The 16,616-nt window shown below is 43.2% G+C and overlaps 1 protein-coding gene across 6 annotated transcripts in view; it reads left to right on the forward strand.

Annotated features, from left to right (window-relative positions):
* The window catches only part of AUTS2 (activator of transcription and developmental regulator AUTS2), a 767,857-nt gene that overhangs the window by 343,737 nt on the left and 407,504 nt on the right, over positions 1 to 16,616 (forward strand). For all 6 annotated transcript variants that reach the window (XM_069874197.1, XM_069874201.1, XM_069874199.1 and 3 more), the window contains 2 exons: positions 4,658 to 4,759; positions 14,296 to 14,331. In XM_069874197.1, coding sequence (XP_069730298.1) covers positions 4,658 to 4,759; positions 14,296 to 14,331 — 138 coding nt within the window. The remainder of the gene's footprint in view (positions 1 to 4,657; positions 4,760 to 14,295; positions 14,332 to 16,616) is intronic.

Consider the following 16,616-nt stretch of genomic DNA (forward strand, 5'->3'; position numbering starts at 1 on the left):
AAATTTTTCACAGCAAGGGTCATTGGGCACTGGCAGAGGCTGCCCAGGGAGGTGGTTGAGTCGCAATCCCTGGAGGTATTTAAAAGGTGGGTAGACAAGGTGCTCAGGGACATGGTTTAGTATTTGATAGGAATGGTTGGACTTGAAGATCCAAGAGGTCTTTTCTAATCTGGTGATTCTGTGATTCTCTTGTGTGCTGCAAGCCGAACTCCTCCTGTGTGCTTATCCCTGAAGAAATAATGATGGATTAATGATAAGTCATGCTGAGGCGATCCAGCCTGTTAACTAGGATCTCAGTGGGTTCAGCCAGACTTTCTTTTTCCTCACAGGCTGAACTGGCCTTTGGCACTCAGAGTAGCCTGCAGTCGTCAGCAACTGCTTGATTTGCCGGTGCTTCTGCCTGGATCCATACGTGCAGCTTTTGGGAAAAGCACATGACTGCCAGTAGTGACAAAAAAATCACAACTTCAAAGCCTGGCTTGAGTCTGGGTTGCAGGAAAAAGCCCAGAGAGCCTGTGCAGGCGAGCTCTGAGGGTACGAAGGAGCAGGTAGAAATGTCTTTGTATGGTGTAGGGCTGTCACCTTGGTCAGAGCGATCTCCTGTCATGGGTCTGGGCTTGGGTGGCTTTCTGGAGTCGGGCAGCATTGCCCACAGAGCACGTACGAATCTGTTCACCGGCTGATCTGAGCTAGAGGATATATTCAGCCAGGCAGGAGCTGGATTAGAAGAGTTTTGGGCTGTCTTGCCCTTGCAGAAGCTGTATAAATGAAGAATGACAGGCAGAACTGAAAGCCTAAAATTCCCCTCCCCGCAGTGGGGCTTCGCCATCCCTTGGGGAGCAGGTGTCCTCTTCCTCTAGGACTCTGGAAAAAGGCTTAGCTTACTGCCTGGGCTGTAATAGGGAGAAGTGTTAGTATTCATAACTTTAAAGTATAATGTAGTGAAATAATCCTTTAATTCCATATGGTGTGGAAATTCGGGCGCCTTGAAACTATACCATAGCTTGGATTTACTGCTGCCAAATGGTAAAGGGTTTTAAATTAAAATATATTTAAAAGAGGGGAAAAAAAGAGCTCAGCAGAGCTGCATTAGGGTGTTTTTGACATGATGCATAATCTCTGTGAAAAAGGCTTTTTCTAAATTCTCAGTAGGTTTATTTATTTTGCTTTTTGTTACTTGCTAACCAGGCACCGCTACTATGGAATTATCTAAAGTGGCTTAGGGATCCAGCAAAGCAAACTGTGGTCCCAAGAGGACGCCGCTCCCTGTAGTCTGGGGCTCAGCTGCCCTTTCATCCTCCCTTACACCTCTTAACATGATTGACTGTCTCTGTCCTTCACTCTTTGCCTTTCTGAGACAAAAGGCCACAGAGCGCCGTGTTGTTAGGGGTTACCCTTGGGGGTGGTTTATGGCTTATGCCCCCCACTCTTTAATTTCACAGAGCTGTCTGACTGATGTAGTCACTGTAGCACTGTTCCTGCGGATGGTTCCCTCTCCTCAGCCCGTGTATTGAGCTCTGCTTTACCCTTTAACTTTGAGTGGCAGAAGGAGGCGTAGCAGAGAACTCCTTTCCCCGGACACAGATGAATATTGTTTGCACTTGTGCTCTCACAAAATAGGACTGAGTATTTTCCTAGTGCAAAACCAGTTGCATTAGATTTCAAGTCACCCTAAAAGGTCTTCAAGGCCTTTCTTATAGCCCCTTCAGGTACTGGAAGGTCACTATAAGTTCTCCTTGGAGCCTTCTTTTCTCCAGGCTGAAAGAGCCCAACTCTCTCAGCCTGTCCTCATATGGGAGAAGCTACAGCCCTCTGATCATCTTAGTAGCCCTCCTCTGGATCTTTTCCAACAGTTCCATATCCTTTAAGATTTAATGTTAATATTTGATGTTAAGAGCTAACGTTGGAGGGTCCTCAGTGAGACCCATGTGCAGACACCATGGAAGTTTGATTCTGGCTTTGCCATTCACATGAGGTACCCCGGCAGAACAAGAGTTGTCAAGGCTGCACTTTACAGTTTTTCCAAGGGGAAGTGGCTTTTAGGGTTCCCCTGTGCCCCAGGGTTATGCACCAAATACATGCAGTGTAACTGCAGATCCATATTTTTATTTGCAGACAATTTTTAGGAGCACCATGTTAATGCAGCTTCATTTTAAGTGGTGGAATCTACACAAGTAGACTGAAACAAACCATTGCCGATCCACATTTTGTTCTCATGTGCATGTGTGGCTCCAGGTTCTTAAAAGAAGACAATGGGCATATATCCACACTTTATTTTTTTAATTTAGCACAGATTGATGGGTTTTGGAATAAAATGTAAACCCTCAGCAGTTTGGCACGTGGAGAAACTCAGCTTGGAAAAAAAAGAAAGGAAAATATGGAAAGCTTATAAATTTTCAGCTGGACTTACTTCTGAGCTTGCTGTCTAGTCTTTGTAGTTCATGTTGTTCCTACAGTGTTTGGGTTCAGGTATCTTGGTCATATTCACTTATTCTTTGTAAATTGTGTCTAGAAGAATGACACCTGCATGGTTTTTCTTCTCTTCTCTGTAAATAGCTGGAATTTGCAATGTAAAAGTAGCCATTATGATTAATTAGCAAATAACTACTGGGTCAAAATTGTGTAGTAAAAGAAACTGAGGTTCTAAGAATAATATTTGAGACTGGATAAAATTCTTCAGGCCCCTGTTACGAGAAGAATTTTTCCATCTTTGAGTGGATGTTGGCAATAGCCTGATTCAGGGAAACTTGATCCATTTTCCTATGGGTGGTTAAATTTTAAACCCAGGACCGTAAAATCACAATACACAGTAGTCCTAGATAAGATCTGCGAGTTATATATGAAGTAGACTGCTTGACTTCATTATCCTCCCTTCCTCCCTCAAAAACTGCTACCCAGATCTATTAGATCTGACTGATAAACCGTTCCATTTGAAATAAAAATCTTTTTACTTGAGATTTTCTGGCTGAGCTGTGGAATATTCAGTTTGTTTATTAAATTGTAAGTGTTTGACAAATAGCTCTAGTTCTTCCGCTACATTTTCTTTGAGCTGAGGACACCTTTGCTCGTTCTTGCATCTGCGCTGATTCATTGCTACCCAATTGTGTGGCTGAGCCTGTCGTTTTTCTTTCTGGGAGCACCCAAAACTGTAAAGCAGCACATACAAACGATTCTTGCAGATACAATTTGCTCTCATAGTGATAAGGAGAAACTGAAGGATCTGGGGTTGTTTAGCCTGGAGAAGAGCAAGCTGAGGAGAGACCTTATTGCTCTCTTAAGCTACCTGAAAGGAGGTTGTAGTGAGGTGGGTGCCAGTCTCTTCTCCAATTAACAAGCGATAGGATGAGATTAAATGGCCTCAAGTTGCACCAGGGGAGGTTTAGATCGGATATTAGGAAAAAAGGAGGCAGAGAGAAGGAAGGGGGGAAGAAGTTGGTGAAGACAGATCGTGGAGAAGAAACTGTTGGTCTCCAAGCGTGAAATAGAATTGAATGTGATGATCTATTTCTGTACAGTCTAAACAGAAATTACTATGAATGTATTAATAATTAGAATAAGTTAGAAGGAGTTATTTGATATTTATTATATGAATACCGGTTAAATGCAATAGGCATCTTATAAAACACTTCGTTAGGTGCCTTGCCAGGTATTTTCTCTGCATCTACCTCTGTTTCCAGTATTTACATCTGTGGTTTTGAATATAATTTCTGAAAGCTACTTTTTATCGCTGTTAACCTAGAGATTAACCACTCTTCGCAGCAAGTCAGTTCAAACGAAGCATCAACAGGACTAAACCAAAATTTTAGTCCATTCAAGCAAAATAGTGGGAAAGATGTGTTAAAAAATACATTTTCAGCCTTGCAATGGAAATAGTTCATATCTTCCTCTTGCTGTATGTCTGCATATGTGCTTGTGGACATGTGCATAGTGTTCTAACATGTTGACCTGCACAATACACAGCGTAAGAGAAAGCAGATGTGTTCTCAATTGTATTGAAAATAGAGTTTGTAGGGGGTTTGTATTTTTAATTTATTACAATGCCAGTAAAGTTCATTAAAACTGGTTTGAAAGGCAAAAACCAATCTGATACCTATTAAGTAGATCATGTTGTTTTATGAACACTCAGGTCAGTCAAGAATTGTTTATAGTACCAGGGGCTGTTGTTAGGGGCTTGCCCAGCAAATGTCCCCCACGAGCAATCGCTGTCCCTTCCCCTGGGGAGATTTCCATCATCTTAGATCCTCAATACTCTTATGCTGTAATGAGGGAGGAATTGATTCTGCACGTGCTTCGATGTCACGGTAACATTAAAAACTGCATCCATGGTATAAATAACTTGAGAAGTCTAAAAGTTCTAGACATGAAGGTCTTAAACCGTGCAATTTCCTTGGGATGTGAATGTTGCCTCCTTCTCCCTGCAGGGTCTCAGCCTGCGGATGAGCTGTTGTGCACGTGAGGTTGCTTTGTTCAGTGCGTGCATGGACTCACAGAGATGTTGCCTTGGCACCAAGGCTGCACCGTGCCGGTGGCAGTGCTGCAAGCACCACGTTAACCCTGCCGTCTGTAGGTGTTGGATGGGATAAAGAAGAGCAGCAGACAAAGGAACTTACCTGAACCAGGCTAAACTCCTGCTTTCTTTTTTTTCTCTTTCCTGCAGCTCAAGCCAGGTCAAAACAGTTGCCGAGACAGTGACAGCGAAAGCGCCAGTGGGGAATCGAAAGGTTTCCATCGAAGTAGCTCTCGGGAAAGACTCAGTGACGTAAGTAGAAATCCTGCAGCCAACACGGGTTCACAAAAGGCAGGTCTTGCCAAACTAACCTGATCGCCTTCTATGACAAAGTGACTCGGCTGCTGGATGAGGGAAAGGCTGTGGATGTGGTCTTCCTGGACTTCAGTAAAGCCTTTGACACAGTTTCTCACAGCATTCTGCTTCGGAAACTGTCACCTCTGGCCTGGACAGGCGCACACTCTCCTGGGTGGAAAACTGGTTGGATGGCCGGGCCCAGACAGTGGAGGGAAATGGTGTGAAATCCAGCTGGAGGCCAGTGACAAGTGGGGTTCCCCAGGGCTCGGTGCTGGGTCCAGCCCTGTTCAATGTCTTTATCAATGGCCTGGATGAAGGCATCGAGTGCACCCTTAGCAAGTTTGCGGACGACACTAAGCTGGGTGGAAGTGTTGATCTGCTGGAGGGTCGGGAGGCTCCAAAGGGATCTGAACAGGCTGGACCACTGGGCAGTGTCCGACGGCATGAGGTTTAACAAGGCCAAATGCCGGGTCCTGCACTTGGGGCACAACAACCCTGAGCAGCTCCAGACTAGGAGAAGTCTGTCTAGAAAGCTGCCTGGAGGAGAGGGACCTGGGTGTGTTGGTTGACAGCGACTGAACATGAGCCAGCAGTGTGCCCAGGTGGCCAAGAAGGCCAATGGCATCTTGGCTTGGATCAGAAATGGCGTGAGCAGCAGGTCCAGGCAGGTTCTTCTCCCTCTGTACTTGGCACTGGTGAGACCGCTCCTTGAATCCTGTGTTCAGTTCTGGGCCTCTCACCACAAGAAGGATGTTGAGGCTCTGGAGCGAGTCCAGAGAAGAGCAACAAAGCTGGTGAGGGGGCTGGAGAACAGGCCTTATGAGGAGCGGCTGAGAGAGCTGGGGGTGTTTAGCCTGGAGAAGAGGAGGCTGAGGGGAGACCTCATTGTTCTCTACAACTACCTGAAAGGAGGTTGTGGAGAGGAGGGAGCTGGGCTCTTCTCCCAAGTGACAGGGGACAGGACGAGAGGGAATGGCCTCAAGCTCCGCCAGGGGAGATTTAGGCTGGACATTAGGAAAAAATTTTTCACGGAAAGGGTCATTGGGCACTGGCAGAGGCTGCCCAGGGAGGGGGTTGAGTCACCTTCCCTGTCACGGGTGGATGAGGTGCTAAGGGACATGGTTTAGTGTTTGATAGGAATGGTTGGACTCAATGATCCGGTGGGTCTCTTCCAACCTGGTTATTCTATGATTCTATGATCTCCTGCCCCAGTTCAGTACACTTCTTAGAGTTTGGTACAATGTCTGTCTCTCTGAAAACAGTCATTCAATTTGAAGCAGTTGAAGGCTGTTTAATGAAGTTAAAATGCTCTGCATAGTTGAGAAGTGAGTTGGCCTCATTTTACCCCAAGTGGGGAAAGAAAGGAATGTATTACTCGGGGCTAAATGCTGTCTTTATGAAAAGTATTTAGTGTCTAGAGAGACTCAGGTAGTTTATATATGATGAATAGATATAACACAGCCAATGATAACATAAGCTCTGTTGTTATCGCTCTGCCTAAACTCCTGTGGAAGGTCCTAAGATGGCAGCTCTAGTGGAAAATGTTTCTCTCCATTGAAGAGTGTTGGTCACTGGCTGAATAACAGACATGAGTTGAATAACACATGATTTCCTTCGACATGTGAATAACTACAGAAACTTTTCTGTTGCTGCAAATAGGTTATTTACTATACATACCATCACAATCCTTGAGTGCTTTATTCATGGCTCTGAGTCTTCTACAACACAGAATATCAAGAGAGCCCTGTCCCAAAAACATATGTACTTTGGGGATTTTGTAGGTCGTCTCCTTGGCTGGTAAAAGCACGGATAGCTACGTCAGCCAGACCAATTTGTAGCAGCCAGCAATCTGCCCCTACTTTGAACTAACCCACATTTTGGAAATGGGGATTTTATCGATAGCGTGTCCACGGAGATTTGGCTGACAGATACCAGATGGTGTCCTGAATAGGCCAATCCAATAAAACTGAATTGAGCAGACATTAAAAGAAATACCTTTGTATAGGATACATTTCGTTGTGCAACTTTCAGCCTGAAGGTGCACAGCTAGCCATTTCTGCTGAACTGTGCACACCACTGGAACAGCCGCCTGGTTTCTTTTTTGGGGGTGAAGGTGTGCAATCTGTAGCTCTTTCCTCATCCCTTTGTCATGTTATTCTAGAGGTTCATTTTTCCCCCTGAACCAGCCTGTATAGATAGACGCATTTAGACACTTCAGAGCCTGCCCTTCACTGCCATCAGGTGAGGTCAGTCTGGGGGCTGTAAGATATCTGTAAAAGAGGAGAGTGAAACCAGAGGAGATAGTAAGTGAATGCCTTGTGCCCGCAGATGACCGTCAGCCTGTCACTGTTGCCATCCTTGCTTGCTCCGAGCCCTACGGCAGCTGAGAATTCACTGCAGTGAACTTCACAATTACACAGCACCTTCCAGCAAAAAAAAATCACAGCTCCTTACAAACATGATTTTAATTTAGCCTTGTCAGTCCCTTGCAATGAACTGAGGTTTATTTGAGCTTCCCAGCAGCTCACAGTTGTTGCAGTGCCAGACCTGGCAGTGGGAGCAGAGTCCTGTTTCCCCTTCCACTGATCAAATACAGCTTTTCTCTGATGTTTTTACAATGCTTTCCCTTTGTCTTGGCACTATGGCAAATTAAAAGGAAGTGGAGAGCAAATATAACTTCCCCAGAGCACCCAAGAGCGGGCATAGGGATTCACAGGTTGCTCAAAAGGAGCGCTATGTAAATATATGTGAAAATGTATATTTTAAAATGTTATACATAATTTATGTTTTGCTTAATAAGTAAGTTCCTTGATGCTTTGATAATTCATTGCAATACAAGCATGTGTCTCTGCGGTCTGGTGCTGCCAGTTCAACTGAGATTTGAAAAACATGCATGAGAGAACTCTCTCCTTGCCTGAGTGTGTGGTGGCCTTTCCCAGGCTCCTTCAGTAAGTAAATACTGTTCTGCATTTCTAGCTTTCCCAAAGGCAAACACCCCCTGTATTTAAATGATGGGGCTTTCACTGCACGAAGCACATTGAGATGCTAGAGCATGTCCAGAGAAGGGCATCAAAGCTGGTGAAGGGTTTAGAGCACAAGCCTTTTGACGAGCTGAAGGAGCTGGTGTGTTTAGTCTGGAAAAGGGGAGGCTGAGGGGAGACCTCGTCACTGTCTCCAACTGCCTGAAAGGAGGTTGTAGCGAGGTGGGGGTTGGTCTCTTCTCCCTGGTAGCCAGTTATAGGAAAAGGGTAAATGGCCTCAAGATGCACCAGGGGAGATTTAGGTTGCATATTATGAGGAATTTCTTTATGGAAAGGGTTGTCAAGCATGGACTCTATTATCTTTAAGGTCTTTTCCAACCAAAACCGTTCTGTGTAAGTGCTAGCGATATTTCCCCTTGTGACTACGAGTGTGCCCACCTTGAACTGGCCTCTTATGGACAACGATGCATCAAGGGCTTAATAAGTTTGTTTTAAATAGTATCTTTTGATAGTGTGAGTTGTGTAATGATACCTGCTAGTTACTGTCCAGAAAAAGCTACAGATGAGCGAGTAATTTTTCTCTGAAGATAATCTTCTGATTTGAACACTATTTTCTCAGAAAAAAATAGGCAGAAAGTTTTGTACTCAACAGAAGATAGAACAAAACTATAAAATATTGCAGACAGATTAACCCTGAGGTCAGCAAGCAAATTTTGGACATGAAATATAATGAATCTCCACTGATGTAGCCTGCTAGCATTGTAAGATTAGGCATGGCTACTGCATGGAAATATGTATAATGAATGAAGTGCATATACTCTAGGTGGATGATCAATTTTCAAATCCCTAGTTGTAAGTAAGCTGTTGAAACAGAAATGTTAGCTTCATGAGCTTTAACGCAGAGCCTAAGTGATAGCTTAGTGACAGATGCAGAATGAGGGAGATGGTATAATGAATATCCAGTTGCAGACTGACATGTCAGTGGCTTCATTCCCTCTCCTGTCAGATATCTTTCAACTCTGCAGATTGTAAATGTACCTACGGTCCTTGGATAACACAGATTGATGCAAAGTGTGTTTACAAGGAATGTGTCCTTTCCAGGCTAATGAGATCCAAGCAGGTAATTTGCAGCATTTGCAACAGAGGTGGTCAAAAATGAAAAGGAGATAATTCACTGAAAAGACCATGTTAAACAGGAGACTTTTCTCATAATGAGGCTTGAAATAGCACCAGACAGTAGGAAGAGGAATATCCTATGTTCTTGTCAGATGCAATGCAGTGAGACTGATTTCCATCAACTCCTTTCTTTGTCCTCCTCTCACACACGTGTACACACACCCCTCTGTGCGAGAACATAATTAGCAGAGAACTTGACCTCTGCCAGATTAGGGACAATGACTGCTCGAATGCACCGTTGCAAGCATTTGACGGTGCCCCGATACATCTCCCCGCTTGAATTTCATAAACCCATTTCTCTCTGCCTTTGTCCCCAATATAGTATTTTTTGGAATGACAACTTGTTTTTTCCTTTATGGGCAGAGGTAGCTTCAGGGGCCTGAAAGAGAAATTGGAGAGCTGCTCCTCTTTCATATATAGGGTGCTGTAGTCAATTTAATCTCATCAAAATCTTGCCAGTAGTAGAATTCATTTTGCTAGGATTTTGCTTGGAGACAAAATGGCAGCGCTTTCTCTTTTCCTCAGCTTGGAGCTCAGTCAGCTTGTGTTCTTTACCTTTCTGTATGTATTTATTTTTAATTGAGTCTTCCCACTTTGGAATACACGGGGTGCCTTTTAGCCTTGTTTTACAAAGCAGACAGGAGATTCCTTGAGGAAAGCATGAGAATTACAGCTAACCTGGATGGTGAATGCACAGAGGGTTCAGTCACCTCTTCGCTAATTAAAAACAAATCAAAAAAACTGATATCTTTGCTGCACACTCCTAAATTTCTGGTCTGCCGCAGAACTGAAGTTCACATCATTGCTAGTCCTGTTAAAAATCTGATGCCTGTGAAGCAAACCTTGCTCATCATCACGGCAATGCCGATGCGGCGGCAGGACAAGCTGTTGCTGATGAGAGGGCTGCTTCAGGCACCCTCAGCCTCATCTCTTGGGTGCAGGTGTTCAACAAGGGGTGGGTAGTAAAAGCCTCTCACATACCCTCACAACACAGCATGGATCATCTGGCCTCCGCGTGCTTTTGCTGAACAAGGAGTCACAATTGTTGACATCTTTCTGACTGGAATATTGTTTCTGGTTTTCATAGAATCATAGAACAACCAGGTTGAAAGAGATCCACTGGATCATTGAGTCCAACCGTTCCCATCCAATACTAAACCATGTCCCTCAGCACCTCGTCCACCCATCCTTTAAACCCCTCCAGGGAAGGTGACTCAACCACCTCCCTGGGCAGCCTCTGCCAGTGCCCAATGACCCCTTCTGTGAAAAAGTTTTTCCTACTGTCCAGCCTGAACCTCCCCTGGTGGAGCTTGAGGCCATTCCCTCTTGTCCTGTCCCCTGTCTCTAGGGAGAAGAGCCCAACTCCCTCCTCTCCACAACCTCCTTTCAGGTAGTTGCAGAGAGCAATGAGGTCTCCCCTCAGCCTCCTCTTCTCCAGGCTAAACACCCCCAGCTCTCTCAGCCGTTCCTCATAAGGCCTGTGCTCTGAAATCCTTAGTTCTTTTCCTTCTCCAGAATGTCCCCAGTAATCTTGGCTGGATCTGAAGTGGAATAACAGCAGCAAAGCCCTGTGTGTGTTTGTGTGTGTGTGCTGCTCAACTGCAGTGCCTGCCGCTGTGTGTGTGGATGCAGGGTATGTATGTGTGTGTTTGCATGTCTGAGGTTGGGTGCTTAAATGCTTTGTTGCATTATGTTAATTCCTCGGCAGTGCAATCAAATTCATGTCGTAATTAAAGCTGTCAGTTGGAAGGCAAGCCAATCGCCAAGAAAACACAGCATAACAAATGAAGTGAAATGATTCTGCGTGTAGCTATACAATGCTTCGCCAGGCATGAAATTAAATAAGTAATTTGATGTTGACATCAGAAATTGAAATGATACCCACTGTTCCTTCATTCAGTCAGACCTGCATAAACAATAGCCAGAACGAATATGTACAACACAGTCTTTCTCCCCACCCAGCTCCCCAAGTAATGCACAATATATATGCAAAATGGGTATAACTGTGCCTTCCAAGACCTCAAGGATGTAATTTTCTTTGGTACACAGTAAACTAATGCTTACATGAGGGTTACTATATTTTTGCTCCTGGGCCAAAAGTTATTCTCTTTAAGAAAGGAATAATAATAATGATAATAATAAAAAGAGATTATAAAAAGACAGAAGGAAAATAAAACAAAAACCTGTTAATTTTAAGCAAGTGACTTGTGTTTTGCTGGTAGGCACCTGATGCAGGCTTCTGCTGGTGGTTGTGCGAATATCAAATCGTATATCTAGTGTCAAATTCTGCAGAGGGTTTCAGAAAGTGAAGCCATTACCTCTGTTATAGGCACACTTTCTATAAGAGCTGTAGAACCACCCAGTGCAAGATCACAACTCAGCATGGGCTGTAAAGACGTTGCATACACAGCATCACGTTCATCAGTTGATACCAAGGCTGGGCAGTGGGTAGTAGGATCCTTTCACTATTGGGAGTTATCAGGAGAGGTGAGAAGCTCTCTTCTTGCACAGCCCTTGCTTCAGCCTACGTGCTCTGTCAACATGCAGTTCACAACACAGCTAACTTAGTCATTCATGCATGTCAGTACAGTCTTTCTTAATGACCTCAATTAGAGTTTGCACAGTGTATTTCCATCAAGCAAACTCTAATTCCCTGAAAATGCAAAGTTATTTCTTTTTGCTGAAAGTCATTTGACTGTTGTGTTTCAGCTGTCCTCTCATAACCATTGCAGCACTGCTTTTGAAGGAACGGAAGTATTTAGTAGGAAAGTCTTTATTTGCTTATTCTTTTTTTCTCCCTTTTTATTGTTTTGTTTTGATACTTGATCCCTCCAAAACTTGGAATAAAAAGCAGACAAAAATTACACACAGATGCCGAATGCAAACTTTGGCACTTTCAGCTTGTAAAGTAAGGTCTACAAATTGTGAGTGAAAGAGTGGGATTCAACTGGCATCTGTACCCAGCTCAAAGAAAAGTGTAATTGTGATTGCATGTGCTGTACTTTGTGGGTTCATCTCTAGCTTAAATAAAAAGAATGGAAATGGCATGCAGCAGAAAGCAAAATGAGTAAAGCAAAGGGCAGTATGATGTGCTTTCCAGGAAAAGTAAATGCATTAGAAACCAACCTTCCACGTGCGGACACGTGCTCTCTCCCAGTGTCGCAGAGCATGGATCTGCGGCTGCATTGGCTCACAAGTGTGGTGTGGGGCCCCAGAAGGGGACTTCCTAGCTAGAACAGTAGCCAGCACATACTATGACTGGGTTATTACCAGGTTATTCCAAGCTGCACGGTCACAAGGACATAGAGGAAAGCAGAGGAGTTGGTCTGAGTCCAGGGCCCTTTTGGTTTCGAGCGCTGACCGGTCCTCTCCACTGCAGTGGGATGCTGCTGCAGAGATGCTTCCATGGACGTTGTCACTGGGACTAGGCTGGTCTTGCTGTATGTGACGGCAGCAGAGGGAGCTTGAGGCCCCAGAGCAGCCAGAGTGAGGCCAGAGGGACTGAAGGATTGGTTTGTTTCTGTAGGGCTCCCCTTGCATGCTGATATCCAAATCTCTAGGCTGCAGATCTCGAGTCCTCCAGCAGCCATAACGTGTAAGAGAGAGAGTACGAGGGGGCGGGAACCACATACCTTCCAAATTTCCACAGCAGATTTGCTTGTTTTTGTTAAGAACTCCCAACAGAGTTTGTAGATTTTATGATATTGGTGCCCTTATGGCTACCAAGGTGATTTCCCCTTGCTAAGTCTTTAGCTTCCAATGGCTTAAACCAGAAAGCCTTTCCCTACATGTACATAACCTATCTAAACCTCTCTTTTTAGTAGTGTTATGGTGAACACACAGTGATATTCTGATTATCCGCGATGAATGTCGTTGTTAATTTAAAAATACTTGGCACAATCTATTTCTGCCGTGCCAAGTTCAGTACAGACACCATCAACCCCTTGGAGGGGGATATTTTCTTTCATGTCAGCACTGCACTCATGTCAGGAATCAAGAGAATTTGCCGTTAGGGTTCCCCATCATAGTGTCTCAGAGCAGGGATGTCAATGATGGGAATTCTGTGTTTCCAAGGGTTTGCCAAGGCTGGTTGGGGTTCCTGTGCGGGTCCTGGTAATCACTGAGCTGTGTCATTACCACAAGCGGGGTTGTGCTAACGAGCAGAAACAGGAATCGAGCTGTAGGAGTTAAAGACTGGTCATCCGGACTACCTGCTGCTCACTGAAGAATTATCCTCTGCGTTTTGCCTCCTTGTCTATCGACTAGCCTGGCGTAAAGTGTTTCAGGTGATGGGGCCGCAGCACTGGGGACTGTTCACCCTTTAATGTAACAGGCAGCGACCTAGATTAGGACTGAGATGTTTAGATCTCCAATCATGTCTCCAAGAGAACCTGCTGTGTAATCCCCATTGCTTGGATGAAAAACTAATGAAACAAAACCCTTTATCTCCTTAATTCCTGCAAATGTAGAGGTTGTGATCAAGTCCCACTTAAACTGAATTTCATGATGCATTTTTTTTAAACATTTAAACCTTTTGATTGTTTTCCTTAGTGGCAATATTTGTATGGGTTCAAGGTTTGAAATCTGTTTTACACCATAGATATTTGCTGTTTGTTTTTTCTTTTCCTTTTAAGTGCTTGCTTTGTCAAGCAGCGTGGACATCCAAATGGGAAATGGTAGTGCCTGTGTTCTCCAGGAAATGGTGCATTGACTGAAGCGGTTTCTCTGTGCCCACACGTTCTTTACATTTCAGACTACTAATTATGTTTACAAAATGTCTTATTTTAGAAAAGCACTATGTGTGTACTAACCAGGGCCTTTCGAGAATAAATTGGCAAACAGGTCATACACTGAAAAAGTCATCCAAACCCACCGGGCTTTTTGTTTTGAAGTCAATCAACGTTGTTTTATTTTTTTCCTTTCCCCCTCCCGCCTGCCCCTTTGTGGCCACAGAGCTGAGTAGCTGGAGTCCAGGGCATTGAATGTCAGCATGTCAGGGAGGCTGGCTGATGAGTGTCTGTTTAGTCTCAGTGCAGGGCGAAATGCCATCATTAATTCATTACCCACCTGCCTGTCAAATAAATTGGCAATTACGTCCACTGCGGAAGCTTGGAATTCAGTAAATAGCACGTTACCATCTCAGAGTCTTTGAGAGAAGTAAAGGGAAAAATTAAGCAACACCGTGTTTGTTTAGTAGCAGATGACAAGGGGCAGCACATTGGTGCTGTGATGTAGTGATGAAAAGCTTGGAAAGGGCTGGTAATGAGCTGTGCGGATTGGAACGTGTTAAAAACCATGACTGACTTTCCACTTTGTCTTTGTGTTTTATTGCAGAGCTCAGCTCCTTCCAGCTTGGGAACAGGCTACTTTGTAAGTGTACCTCGACTTTAACACGTGTCTCTGGACAGCCTAGCATTCCTTCTGAAACCAAAGTGTCTTACTAGAAATAACCTATCTCAGCCTATCCAATCGGTTAACTTCTCTATTTCTACTTCTTCCTCCATGGATACATTATAAGTAATATTTCAGACATGGTGGTCAATGTTTTCCTGAACTAATCTAATGTTAATTACTACACAAATTCCAACAGCATTTAATTTACACAATTACAGCAAATAAAATGAACCATGATCTAACCAGCTCTCTAATCTGAGATGGTAGGATCCTGATTTCCTCTTGTGCTAGTTCTCAAGGATCCATAGACTCTGGAGAGCCGATGACAGCAGTTTTGTGTCATCTCCTATGCACCACAGTCCAGAGAACACGCCACAGGTATTTCCACCTGTTGGTTAAGAGCCCCATGTCTCACAGATGAGCTTAGAAAACGCAGCTGTAATTGTATTTATGATAGATCTACATTTTATGTCATGAGAAGAGTATCAGGCCCCAGCTGTTTTGATAATTGATTAGTCTTTTTGTGTTATTTATTTGCATACCCCTGTATTGATTCAATGGTCTGTGTTCATAACTTTCTCTGTTCATTTCCACATCTGCCAATATGCCTTTTACTTGCACAGATAAGTTTGGGAGTAAAAAATGTTTTCCAGTCAATCCAATGCACACTTTATTTCCCTCCGAGATTTGTATTTAAATTGCTTATACCCTCTTGAACTTGTAACTTATGCTGTATTCTCTGAGCATGTCTTCTCTGCCTTTATAATATCTATAGGAGAAATAGAGCATTACAAATGTCCAGAACAGGTGGGTAAAATGCAATGAGACTTCTATAGAATCTCTCTGTATCACTGGTAGTGTAATAAAAGGCTGTTTCTATCTTCTCATCAAACTCTAGGGAAAAGAAAACTAGACAGTGTTTGATTACGTGATGAAAAAAACTTCTTGCTTTCTTGTCAGATTCCCAGAGAGTAATTTTCTTCCATTGGTACATGGTGAAATTTAGTCTTTTTTCATAGAGGTCTGTGATCCTGTAAGAAAGTTATGGGATTAAACTGTATATGTGTGACCTCCCATATAAAGTGTAAAATACAAGCACAAAAATTGCTTAATACTTGGAGAAATGCCATGTCCTGCTGGATTTATATTGCCCAAACTGAATGTTCATACTTCTGACCATAGTAAGATCTGAAAAGAGCATTGTCACCTGAAAAAGGTTTTGTGGTAGTTTTTCTAATTATACTAAAGCCCAAGTAAATGTAAGGTAAGTTGTGAAAGGAAAAAAAAATATTTCTTTTTTTTTCAGCACTCTCTCTGGTTTGTGTCCTAGGTGCTTTTAAGAGGGAGGGAATGAAGGAAAAATTAATACCAAATGACTTGATGCTAATTTTGCATTGAGAATAAATGTCTTTCCATAGTTCAGAGCAAATTGCTTTCCTGTGTTGGCACTTAAAATTCAAATTATTTGAACATAGATGTGCTTTGGAATGGGACAAATATAATATGGGATAAAAGGCTTGAGCATATATAAATACGCCTTGTTCTCCTTATAGAAGAGCTGAATATGCATGGTTTAAGAACAATGTTCAGTTTCATCTTTAGGAAGCAGAGGTAACAGAAGAAAAGCCATCTGCTGTTCCCTTGCACCATACTGTCTGTGGGTTGGTCCAGTAAAGTGAAAATCTGGAAGGTGTCAACATCCCCTGTGCTCCAGCAAAAAGCTTGAAAGTTTCCAGTTTCCCCCCAGTTGGGGATTTAGTAACAAGAAGCAGCCTGACATCTTCTAGTGCCAATGTACTGGCACTTTAAATCATCCTGATTTGGATCTGTGTAGGTGGGGGACACAGCCCTTGTTAGGTTCCATTAGTATGATATATTTAACTGCACTGTTTCTTACAAATAGTCGGAGTAGTAAGATTCCTTTAACTTCTTTTTTTTTCTTCACTAATAGCCAAGTAGATGGAAAACGTCCTTCAGTTTCTATCTTAAAGTCAATTTTACACTTACACAATCTTGGATGAAAATGTTGGTTGTTTTTTGTCTTTTGACATTGGAAAATTGTTTTTAGGATTATCTTGCTTATTATTTTAAAAAAGTCTGTACCCCTTATTAACTTACATGGAGCAAATAAAACCCAGATGTGTTTTGTGGTACTAGACAATGGGAAATACGCTCCAGCATGATCCAATTAGCATGTGTTTCTGATAAATGTAATTATTGTATTATCAAAGTTGAAAAGAATATGCACTTGAATTGACTTC

The sequence above is a fragment of the Phaenicophaeus curvirostris genome, chromosome 21 (assembly GCF_032191515.1).
Source record: "Phaenicophaeus curvirostris isolate KB17595 chromosome 21, BPBGC_Pcur_1.0, whole genome shotgun sequence".
Classification (NCBI taxonomy): domain Eukaryota; kingdom Metazoa; phylum Chordata; class Aves; order Cuculiformes; family Cuculidae; genus Phaenicophaeus; species Phaenicophaeus curvirostris.